General features: G+C 47.3%; 1 protein-coding gene across 3 annotated transcripts in view; it reads left to right on the top strand.

Moving 5' to 3' along the window:
* ALDH1L1 (aldehyde dehydrogenase 1 family member L1) overlaps positions 1 to 12,614 on the top strand; it is a 130,581-nt gene that overhangs the window by 95,560 nt on the left and 22,407 nt on the right. For all 3 annotated transcript variants that reach the window (XM_053896880.1, XM_053896881.1, XM_053896882.1), the window contains exons 13-16: positions 849 to 999; positions 2,156 to 2,226; positions 5,328 to 5,433; positions 6,905 to 6,992. In XM_053896880.1, the coding sequence (XP_053752855.1) occupies positions 849 to 999; positions 2,156 to 2,226; positions 5,328 to 5,433; positions 6,905 to 6,992 (416 nt within the window). The remainder of the gene's footprint in view (positions 1 to 848; positions 1,000 to 2,155; positions 2,227 to 5,327; positions 5,434 to 6,904; positions 6,993 to 12,614) is intronic.

Below are 12,614 nucleotides of genomic sequence, written 5' to 3' on the forward strand. Positions count from 1 at the left end.
GAGGGATATGTTATTGGTGTAGAGAGGGCAGGAATTAGGGTTGGCTTCCCAGGGAGAGTGTGTACTTGGGGTGTTTAGGCCATGCCATGGCTGAATTCAGAGAGGAGCTGGTCAGCAGTCTTTTGTCCCAGACTTATCTCTGGGCCAGAGCTCCCCCATGTACAAGTTTGAGAGCCACTCTGGGTCTGTGGCCTCCACCTTCCTCTAGGCACCCTGTTCCCTGGGCACTCTGCTTTTGGGGCTCCTTTATATCAGAGAAGGGGGCACAGTCCTAATTCCCAGGCTGCCCATAGCAGCACACCCACCAGAATCACAGGAGGGCAACTGGATTTCAGAGAGCTAACAAGGAGAGCTGTGTAGATGAACCTTCCCTTGAATCTCTCCCATCATCTCCCCTCCCCCTCCCCACAGATACCATCCTTGGGGGCACACTCCACTGGATCAGCTGGTGCTTGAAGCTGGACATGCTTTCCCCTCGTCAAAGTTGTCCAGAGACAGGGTGACCTTTTTGGATGGTGACCTCCTTACTGCAGAGGCAGAGGGACTGCTTTTGCAGAATCATGTGTGTTATTATAAAGTAGTTAATGCATCCATATTTTATGAAGGAAGAAAGGAAAAGAGAGGAGAGGAGAGAGGGACAGAAGGGCATCATCCTCATGCCCATCCAGCAAAGTAAACCTTGCTGTCCCATCTCACAGATCAGAAAACCGAGGTCAGCACATCTGAGTGTGACAGAGCTGGGAGTGCAGGGCAGAGGCCCTTGTTCATTGAAGAAGGGCCTCGAAAGAATAAGCAAGGCTGGTCCTGACCTGAGCCCATCTCCCTCCCCTACTCCACCCCTTGCCCAGGTTGGCAGACCTCATGGAACAGCACCAGGAAGAGCTGGCCACCATCGAGGCTCTGGATGCAGGCGCTGTCTACACACTGGCCCTGAAGACCCACGTGGGCATGTCCATCCAGACCTTCCGCTACTTTGCTGGCTGGTGTGACAAAATTCAGGTGGGGCTGAGGCTCTTACCCACCAAGTGAGAGCTCACGCAGGCAAGCTGGGCTCAGCAGGAAACTCTAGGGCAGTGTGTTAGCCTACATACTGCATAAAAAATGACCCAGTTTATTGGTTTAAAACAACCCATCAGCTTACATTTCTGCAGATGGGACGTTCAGGCAGGCTTGGCTGGGTTCCATGCTAGGATTTCACAAGATCAGTGTCTAGGCTGGGCTTTATCTGGAGCTCTGGGGAGACCCTGCCTGCAGGCCTGTTCAGGTGTTGGCAGAACTCAACTGTTGTTGCAGGACCGAAGGTCCAGGTCCTTGCCGGCTTCTGGCCGAGGCTACTGCAGGCCTCACTCTGGCCCTTGCCACCGCCCACCCCCCCTTGCCTTTCTCAGACTTGGCATCCCTCTCTCTTAAACTGGAGAAAACTCTGCCTTTATGGAGGTTCCCGAGGTCATGCTGGGGACATCTGCATCATCTGACCTGCATCAGGTCAACTGTGCCATTTCACATCTTTGCAGAAGGGGTAGCTCACCGTCTCCTGGATCCCAGGGATCAGGATGTGACCTTGGAAGCCATTCCCAGTGGTTTGCCCACCAGAGGCAGGGATGGGTCAACCCTTCCCCAGAGATATCCATTACCAAAAGGTTCATTGGGGTCTCTGCCAGAAATGGGCTCCACGCCTCCTATCCTCTCCATGGGGCTGAGAGGTGCAGGTATGATGGCAAGCCCAACTTCTGCTCCTCCTTGTACTGTTGCATCACTGTTGGCTGGAGCCAGTCCCCACCTGGGGCCTCCTGGGCCGGCACAGTCTCCAGAGACAACTTGGCCCCCCACCTCCTCCCTTGTCTGCCCCAGTGTCAAAGCCAGAGGCCTTACATGTACCAGGACCAGTTTCTTGTCTGAGGATTCTGCCAGTCTCAGTGCAGCAGGCACCTTGCCCCTGATGGCTGCCTGCTCCACCTGTACCTGAAGTCCTCAGATACCCCTGTTGTACATAATCTGGAAGGTTTGTGTCTCCTGCCTGTCTCAGTCATGGGGGTTTCAGGATGCATACAAGACCCTGTTCCTTTCTGAGCCCCAAGCACAGTCTGGCTGCCCAGGGGGAAGGGGGAAGGAAACAATGGAGCCCCCTATCAGTGACTCCCCTTGTTTGTTCCAGGGCTCCACCATCCCCATCAACCAAGCCAGACCAAACCGCAACCTGACCTTGACCAGGAAGGAGCCTATTGGGTGAGTCACAGCGTTGGTCGAAGACTCGCCACACACTAGGCACTTTTCGCGCAATTTGTAGTGTGAGCGCTCATCCCCTTTTTACACATCTATCGAATGCTATTTATTCACTAATTACTACATGCCATACATTTCAGGTGCTGGATATACAACAATGATCGAAACTGATGAGAATGCCTGTCCTCAGGGGACTTATATTCTAGCAAATAAAACAGCTTTCACGTCTAAAGTAGCTGCTCTGTGCCAAGCACTGTTTCAGTGGCCTTATAAGTATAATTTTACTTAATCCCCACAATAGCCCTGTATCAGTCAGGGTCATAGTGGGAAACAGAGGGTACACCTGAAAAATTTTATCTGCAAAGAGTATAATAATGAATATGCATAAAAATTAAGAACTACACAGAACCAAGGAGCAGGGTAAAAATAATAGAGAAATAGACAAGGATAGGAACCAGTGCTCAACAGGAGACAGACACCTGCCCAGTCAACATAGAAAAGACTAGGAATTGGGGAAATTATGTTAAACCCAGACATGAGGGGCCTTGCCTCACCATCAGATGGTCCAAAGGCCTAGGGAGAGAGAAGCCTCCTCACACTGCCTTTTGGGGTCGGGGGGAGGCGGGCAGAGGATCCACCTTTGTGAAAGGCAACGTGGCAGTGCCTATTCAGTCCCCAAATGTACCCCGTCACAGGCATAACTATGGTGGCTCACTGACACAGGTGCACAAGGAGACAAGCCCAAGAGCACTCACAGCAGCTGTGCTGGGGCCTTGACAACAAAACCCTGCACAACCCATGCTGAACACTGCAGCCTCCTAACCAGGGCATGGCTTATGGCAGTGTGAAGGCATGGGACAGAGCTATGGGGACCACACGGAACAGCTCCAGGAAAAACTTGTGTGAGGGAAGCGCACTGAGGAATGCCCTCTAAAATCATCTAAAGTGCATCAGAGGCCCAGTGTGGTCAGCACCCAGCAGGCATTCCCACCTACCCTGTGCCCCTTACAAACGTGGGGCCTCTGGGATCCACCAGTAGGGACCTCACATCCCTGTGGATGGTAGTCAAGGGCACTCAGCTTCCTTGGGAATGTGGGGGTATGTCAGAAGGAGAATGTGTTCAGATGTCATTTGCATCAACAGAAATGTGTACAGATGAACACACCAGGTCCTGAAGGACAGGCCTGCTGGTGAGGGCAGCCCCTGTTGGGAGAGTGGGCTGTGGATATAGGAAAACCCTGTCCTATAGCCCCCAGAGAGAGGGGGCAGCCTGGGAGGGAAGTGGCACTGAGGGCTGGGGTTCCCACCCAGCCTTTCCCCCAGAGGACACAATATGTAGACAGTGTTCCAGGACAGGCCCCCACAAGGAACTCCCCTGCCCAGGTGTCAGAGTGTAGGGTGAGAGCCCTGCATAGCCCATGTGCTTGGAGCCCCTTACTTGGGCGCAGGCCTGAGAAGCGCTGGGCAGGGGGACCATGGCCCACCTGGCTGCCAGTCACAGGAATTTGCATGGTCACTGCTCTTCCAGATGCCTCCCGAGGAGTCTGTCCCCATCAGACTGAGGAGGACACTAATGCAGAGCCTCCCAGGGAGTTGGGGGACTGGGAAAGTTGTCCCTATATGGGCGGGTTTATGCGTCTGCTAGAGCTGCCATAACAAAGTACTGAAACTAAGAGACTCAAGCAGCACACATTTGTTGCCTCAGCATTCTGGGGCTGGAAGTTCTAGATTCAGGTGTCAGAGTGTTGGTTTCTTCTGAGGGTATGAGGGAGAATCTGCTCCAGTCATCTCCCCCAGCTTCTGGTGGCTTACTGGCAGTCTTGGGTGTTCCCCAATCTCTGCCCTCATGTTCACTTGGTGTCCTCCTTGTGTATGTCTGTCTGTTCACATGGCTCTGTTTTTTGAAGAACATCAGTCCTATTGGGTTAGGTACACACCCTATTTCAGTATGACCTCATCTTACCTAATTACATCTGGGATGGCCCAATTTCCAAATAAGGACGTTCTGGAGTTAGGATTTCAACTGCGAGTTTTGGGGAGTACAGTTCAGCCATGACAGTGAGACTTCCTGACGTCCATTCTCCTTTGGAGCCCCCACAACCCTGATAACCTCACCCTCTTCCCTGGACAACTCACCGTGCTCCCTCCACCTTCTCATCCTGTTGGGTCTGCTGGGTGTACATGGGGTGGGGAGTGGCTCTCCAAACCCCTGAGTGCACCCTGTTGTTCCCAGGATGGTGTGCTGGTCCCCAGAATGTCCTGACCTCAGCCTTCACACACGCTCTTCCCCTTCCTGGGTTCAGCTAAGTCCTCTTTTGGGAAACATTCTGTGGTGATGATGATCATGAATATGATGAAGAAAACAAGTTAGGTAGCCTGAGCAGTTCTGTGTGGACCGGCTCATTAATTGTCGACACTGATGAAGACAGTGCCCTGGGTTTTACTGGAGTCAGGGAAATGCAGGGCCTCATGCCTGCTGGGACCACATGTGTCTGCATTAGGCCCCCCAGGACCATGAGGGGCTTCCCTTTTATGGAGTCTCTGCTCACCCAGAGGCTTTCTCTGGGACCAAGGGGCACACTGATGCTGGGTACCATCTCTTAATGCAAAGCAGACAAGCCTTATTAGGCCTCCTCAGCTGACTGCTTCCTTCTCTCCATGGGACTTCACCCTGGCCTCACACCCAAGAGGACCGTCACTGACTTCCTCCTGTCCCACCCGTGTGATCCCACTTCTCTTCCATACTCTCTCTGCCCACCTGGGTGGTCCCTGGCCTTCTCCCTGGCCCTGCCTTCTGTCAACTCCTGCACTGCCTGGTGTCATGCCCTACTGGACTATCCTTAGACAGGTCTGACAGTTCCGATGAGAAACCATGTTCCCTAGTATTTTGCCATGCCAGGAAGAGGGGCTATTGCCACGCTGGACATACTGCCCCACCAGGGGCTGGAAGGCCAGGGGTGAGCTCTCTCAGGGGGACCTTGGGCACCATATCAAGATGCTTGGAGTGGAACGGGTGTCAGGCTTGGGGAGAGGAAGCAGTTGGCAGGTGAAGTCTGGCACCCAGGATGAGTGGAGAGACGAAGACACACTTCTTTGTACCATAGGGTCTGTGGCATCGTCATCCCCTGGAACTACCCCCTGATGATGCTCTCCTGGAAGACAGCTGCCTGCCTGGCTGCTGGGAACACAGTGGTGATCAAGCCTGCCCAGGTGGGTCTGGGTGTGTTCCAGGTGGGGCCTATGGGCTGTAGAGGAGGAAACAGGTGCCCTGTTGGGCCCTTTGACCACCTGGGACTGGTTCCTCCTCAAGGGAGGAAAGGTACTACTGATGAGGGCTGGCCTTCCATGGGCCCGGCTCACAGCAGCAGAGGCAGCAGGCAGCAAGGGTCAATGTGGGCTGTAGGCAGAGTCTGTTCATTCGACCATGGGGTGGCTGAGTCAGGTTAGCCGTGTGTGTACCTGCAGCTGCTTGGTGAGCAGAGTTATTTTCCCACAGATACCAGCCCTCTGGATTTGGGGGAGCAGAAACCCTATTTGGTCCCTTGTCCAGGCCCCATGCTCTGAGACAGCTTTGGTCGCTTATTTGGCTTCAGAGACTGAAAGTCCTGGAGGGAGCAAGGGAGTGGTGGGATTTGTGCACCTGCACCCTCCCCCCCCCACCCCCGCCAGCCCTTCACACGGAAGCTGCACAGGTCAGGGTCACTCAGGCAGGCTGGAAGGGCCTGAGCAGGGTCCCCTGGGGACGAGGAACCCCTTGCACGAGCCTCAGCTTCTTCACCTGTATACTGAAAGTAACAGCCTGTCCCCTGCCTGCCCCCAGGGGTGTTAGGAACTGAAGGCAAGATGCTCCATCATGTGGCTCTGGACAGCGTACCCAGGTCTCCTGGCTACTTTGGGGAAACTTGGCTCCGAGAAAGTTATAATTTAAAACCCATCAATAGCGACAGCTAGCATTTATAGTATTCACCCTGAGGCAGCATTTTAGTCCATAACAAATTACATGAAAATTAAAAATTTGCACACATTTGCTTGTTTGAGCATGACAACAACTTTCTGAGATGACCCATAACCTCTCACATTACTGGGGGCTTGTTGTGCACAGATCCAGGCAATTGTCCCTGGAAGACCCGGTAACAGGCCTGTGCCCTCCCAGCGCCAGCACCCCACAGATTTGGAGGCTCAGCCTAAGGCCAGGTGGTAGGTGGGACACAACCCAAACTTTACAAGGAAAATTACCTGGGCCAGAAGAGGAACCACTGCTAGCAGGCCAGGGGAGAGGAATGGCCTTCAGCCACGACATGGTAATTAGAATCTCACACCCACCAGGGAGTTCTGGGCATTACCTGGCACTGAGGTGCTTCCAGGCAGTCCTGGGACACTGCACTCTTTGAGTGAAGAAGGTATGAATGTTCAGGAAGGGGCCAGGCCTGGCCACAGGGCTGGAGCCTGCCAGGAGAAGGCACTAGAAGACACAGGAGGTAGCAGGCCTTACTCCCCACTTTCCACTGAAGCTCTGGGGGAAGCTGGCTGGGTTGGCAGTACCCACTATGATGGGGCTTACCCTGGAGGGTCCTCCTGCCATGACTGCTCCTCCCTGCTTGCTACCTTGGCTGCTGGGAGAGGAAGGCCGAGCCCCACTTCCTGGTCCTTCCTGACCCAGTCTTCTTCCCTCCCTCCCCAGGTGACTCCACTCACAGCCTTGAAGTTTGCAGAGTTGACCTTGAAGGCTGGCATTCCCAAGGGCGTGGTCAACATCCTCCCTGGATCTGGTAAGGGATGTGGACAGGGGCATCTGGAGGTGCCAGGGCTCCAGGAAGTCAGAGATGCACTTGGTCAGAACAGGGCTTGCTGCATGATGTGCTCTAGTAGGGAAGAGTGATTGCTGGCCCAGTGATCCAGTGGGGGTGGCCAGCCTGTTGGGGAGATGGCTCTCTCCCACCGTGGGAGGGACCCAGACCTGGAAGGGTTCTAGCTTTCAAATGTTTCCCCGAATGTTTTCCATTTTTTGTGTGTTGTATATACAGGCTCTGGAATAAATTACATATCTTGGGAATTATTATATTTAAGAGACTTTATCTGTAGAACATTCTAGACTTAGAGCATTTAGGGAGGTATTACATGAATTGCTTGTTTAGTTTCTTCTGTGGTTAGTGGTCTAGTTTATTGGAAATGTTGTCCCTTCTGGCACACACTTAAAATACATTGGCATAGAGTCGTATTAATAATTTCTTATAACTAATTCCTTTTTTTATTCTCCCTTTGGTTGTTATAATATCCCCTTATACTTTTCACTTTTTCTTTCTCTTTTAAAATTGATTAAATTTGTGAAAAGTTCTTGTTCCTGTACTCCCCTCAAAAAACAAACAAAATAGCTCTTGAATTTCCTTACCCATCCCATTACTATTCTGTCATTTTTTTCTGCTTTTATCATTTTTATTTTCTTCTCTGTCCTCCTGTGTGCTTTTTTTTTGGTAACTTTTTGAGTTGAAAGTTTAATTCATTTATTTTTTTTGTCATTTAAAGGAAAGTATTTCCTTTAAATGAATAGAATAGTCCTTTAAATAGAACTTTGACAACACCTCATACTTTTTTATTAATATTTTCATTATTATAAATGTCTCTATTTATTTCCTTAATAGTTTTTGTCTTAAAGTTTGCTTCATCTGATATTAGCATAACTACTCTAACTTTCATGTGGTTCTTGTCTGCATGATGTATTTTTTTCATCCCTTTACTTGCAACATATTTATATCTGATGTCTCCTTGGACAGCATATATGTGGATCTTGTTTTGATCCATTTTGACAGTCTTTGCCTTTCTGACTGGATTGTTTAATCCATTTACATGTACTGTGATTATTGACATAGTGGATTTGTGTCTGCCATTTTACTTTTTGCTTTCTGTGTTTCCTGTCTTTTGTTTCTATGTCTCTTTTATGGCTTTCTTTACATTAGTGAATATTTTCTAGTGTAACATTTTAATTCTTTTAATGATTTTTTTCACAATAGAACTTTTAGTTATTTTCCTAGTTGGTTTCTCTAGGATTTTATCAGAAAATACTTCAGATTTATGCTAATTTAACTCCAGGGAAATATACAAATACTATTCCTAATCGCTCTATTACGTCTGTGCTGTTATGCCACATATTTTTGTGCACACATCACATTGATATACATTATAAACCCAATAGTATGCTGCTATAATTTTATGTCTATGAGAGAAGTTCAAGAGAAAGGGAAGCAAATATATAATTACGTAGTTTGCTATATTAACCTTATTTACATTTCTGGTTCTTTTCATTTGTTCCTCTTGTTGAGTTACTCTGGTATCTCTTCCTTACTCCTTTTCAGTTTTGCTCCCACCTACCTCTTTTCTGCTATTATTGTCAAATATATTTCATTTATATTTGTTGTAAATCCAACAATACAATTATATACACATTGTTTTTATACAACTGCTTTTTAAATCAGTTAAGAAAAGAAAGAAAATATACATTTAAGCTGTTTTTTATAATTATATAATTACCTTTCCTGGTGGTCTCTTATGGATTACTGTCTGAGTCACTTGCTTTCAGCTTGAAGAACTTCCTTCAGTATTGCTCACAAGGTGGGTCTGGTAGCAACAAATTATCAAAGTTTTTGTTTATCTGGACATGTCTTTATTTTTTGCTTTTATTTTTTGAAAGATAACTTTGCTAAATATGAGATTCTTGGTTGACAGTTTTGTTCTTTCAGTGTTTGGAATGTATCATCCCACTACCTTCTGGCCTCTGTTGTTTCTGATGAACAATCAGTTGTTTCTGTTAATCTTATTGGGGTTCCTTTATAAATGATTAATCATTTTTCTCTTGATACTCCCAAAATTTTCTTCTGTATTTGTTTTTCACTATTTTTACTAAGATGTGTTTGAGAGTGGATCTCCTTATGGTTATTCTACATTAAGCTTCATGGATTGAGCTATTTACTGAACTTCATGGATTTTTAGACTAATGTTTTTCCATCAAATTTGGGAAGTATTCAGCTGTTATTTATTTTAACATTTTTCTCTGCTCCTTTCTGTTTTTCTCTCTTTCTGTAACTCCCATTATGCATATGTTGGCGTGTTTAATGGTTACCCATTCCTTTCTGAGGCTCTTTTCATTTAAAGAAATTATTTTTCTCATTTTTAGGTTGCATAATGTCTATCTTAAAGTTCACTGATTCTTTCTTCTGCCAGTTCAAACCTACTGTTGAGCCACTCTACTGATACTTTTATTTCAGTTACTGTACTCTGTAGTTCAAGAATTTCTAGCTGGTTCTTAAAAATTTTATTATTGGGGGAGGGGCCAACATGGTGGAGAAGTAGGTGGAATCCATACTTCCCACGTCTCTCAAACAAAGAAGTGTAGAAGCCAAAGGACTTTGAAAACACCAGAGCCTGGAAGGAAAATAGACTGAAACTACAAGGAAGAAAATGGGAAAGCTGGAAAAAAGATAGATGGGCATGGAGGGGAGGGACCCCCTTCTGTGCAGAGACAAAGGGAAGAGAAAGAGTGGCTAGGGAAGTGCAAGACTGTATCTAGACAGGAGAAAGACCTCGGACTGAGACTGAGAAGGATTCGATCTCTAATTGTGGGGCTTTCTTCCAACTGGAGCCGGCTCCCTGCTCGCGCATCTGGGGAGGAGGGGAGCCAGGCCTGGGTGCTGTGGTAGGTCAGAGGCTCAGTCCGCAGTTGGAAAAAGTGGTTCCTCCCTAGAGGGTTGTGTGATAATACAGAACCTGCCTGTGTCCGCCACCCCTGGGCACAGTGGCTGGGCCAAGCGTGCAGTCTGCAGGAGGAAAAGGTGGCCATGTCCTTGGAGTGCTGTGGGAAAAGACAAAGGCTGCTTGCGTCTGCCACCCCAGGGGGCTCCTGGTGAGGGCAGCAGCTCTCAGTCTGCAGTAGGAGAAGGTGGTCCTCCCTGAAATGCGGTGGCACAGACAAAGCCAGCCAGGACCACATATCAGACCACACTGAGAGGCACTTCCCCAGTGCCAGAGTGCATGGAGCGGGACTTTGAATGCTAGCCAAGTGCAGGGTCAGGGGAGTTGGTGGAGCGAGAAGGACCACCCCATCTGCACTCTTGTCACAGTGAGGACAACTCAAACTGACTCCATCTGGTTGGCTCCATGGAGAAGAGACTGGGGCATCACCATTTCCCCCACACACCAACACCACCACCAAGGCTGGGCCTCAGGGATCACTCCCGGGGTCCTTAGTGGAGGTGGGTCCTGATTACACCAAACCACGCCCCTTTTCACTGGGTAACTGTATTCACTGGAGCTGCACGGATCCTACAAACAGCTACTCCCGACAAGCAATGCATTACCTGGATTAACTCTAGGTCCACTCTGGATATATAGATATATTCTCCTCCCCCACCATTTCTCTTCCTTATCTCTTCCCTCCCCTAGGCTGGTTACTCTGGTTATTAGTCTGTCTAAACAGACATATTTAATCCATTGTCTTGATACATGTTCTACACCTGCTTCTTTACACTCCCTTCTCCCTCTCTGGAATAATTAAGCCATAAGTTTCTCTGTCTGGGTAACTTTATCCTCGTTTTGTTTTCCTTGCCTCATTCTTTATTTTCCCTTCTCTCTGGATTAAACCTTTTAGTCTCTCTGCCTAATCAATGTTTATTCCTCCCCCCCACCACCCCGCTCCTGTTGTTTCTCCCTTTGTATGTGCTCTTCCATCAGCACCACCTCCATCCTCTCCTTTACTTGTAGTTGGTGTTCTGGGTTTTTTTTCTTTTTTGTCTTTAGTTTTTTGTTTTTGTTTGTTTGTTTGTGTTATTTGTTTGTGTATTTGCATGTTTTTGTCTCCTGTTTGTCTATCTGTTTTCCTTTACAGGGCTACTCCAAGGAACAAATCAAAGCACACCTGGTGGAGGGTCCATATTATCACTATGAATAGGGTAATAAAACAACCAAAGTCACAACAACAGAGAGCAAGTAACAATCCCCGAAAAAACTCCTGAAGGGCCAGGCCCTGGACAGTGTATAACCTTCATTTAATATAACAGTGCTCTCAGGTGTAGAGCACACAAGCTTTTAAAATACATCAGGGGCAGAAAACTAGCCAAAATGACGACACAGAAGAATGCTTCTCAAAAGAAACTCCAGGAAGTAGTGACAGCTAATGAATTGATCAAAGCCAATTTAAGCAATATAATGGAACAAGATTTTAGAATAATAGTCATAAACTTAATCACTGGGCTTGAAAAAAGCATAAAGGACAACAGAGAATCTATTGCTACAGAGATTAAGGGACTAAAAAATAGTCATGATGAATTAAAAAATGCTATAAATGAGGTGCAAAATAAAACGGAGACAGCCATAGTGCAGATTGAAGAGGCAGAGGGGAGAATAGGTGAATTAGAAGATAAAATTATGGAAAAAGACGAAGCTGAGAAAAAGAGATAAAAAACGCAGGAGTACAAGGGGAGAATTAGAGAACTAAGTGATGCAATCACATGGAACAATATCCATATCATAGGAATTCCAGAAGAAGAATAAGAGAGAAAGAGGCTGAAGGTGTACTTGAACATATCATAGCTGAGAACTTCCCTGATCTGGGGAAGGAAACAGGCATTGAAATCCAAGAGGCACAGAGAACTCCCTTCAGACATAACTTGAATTGCATGACATATCATAGTGAAACTGGAAAAACACAAGGATAAAGAGAGAATTCTGAAAGCAGCTAGGGATAAAGGGGCCCTAACAGGTAAAGGTAGACACATAAGGGTAGTAGCAGACTTATCTAATGAAACTTGACAGGCCAGAAAGGAATGGCAGGAAATCTTCAATGTGATGAACAGGAAAAATATGCAGCCAAGAATCCTTTATCCAGCAAGTCTGTCATTCAGAATAGAAGGAGGGATAAAGGTTTTTTCCAAACAAACAAAAATGGAAGGAATTCATCACCACTAAAGCAGCCCTACAAGAGATCCCAAGGGGGATTCTGTAAGTGAAATGTTGCAAGGACCACAAAGTACCAGAGACACCACTACAAGCATGAAGCCTACAAACATCACAATGACTCTAAACCCATATCTTTCAATAATAACACTGAATGTAAATGGACTAAATGCTCCAACCAAAAGACATAGGGTATCAGAATGGATTAAAAAAAAACCCCACAAGACCTATCTATTTGCTGTCTACAAGAGACTCATTTTAGACCTGAGGACACCTTCAGATTGAAAGTGAGGGGATGGAGAACTATATTACACTACTGGAAGTCAAAAGAAAGCTGGAGTGGCCATACTTGTATCAGACAAAGTAGACTTTAAATTAAAGGTTGTAACAAGAGATGAAGAAGGGCATTATATAATAATTACACGGTCTATCCATCAGGAAGATCTAAC

Source organism: Panthera pardus, unplaced genomic scaffold, assembly GCF_024362965.1.
Source record: "Panthera pardus isolate Hobbes unplaced genomic scaffold, ASM2436296v1 HiC_scaffold_8, whole genome shotgun sequence".
In the NCBI taxonomy this organism is placed as follows: domain Eukaryota; kingdom Metazoa; phylum Chordata; class Mammalia; order Carnivora; family Felidae; genus Panthera; species Panthera pardus.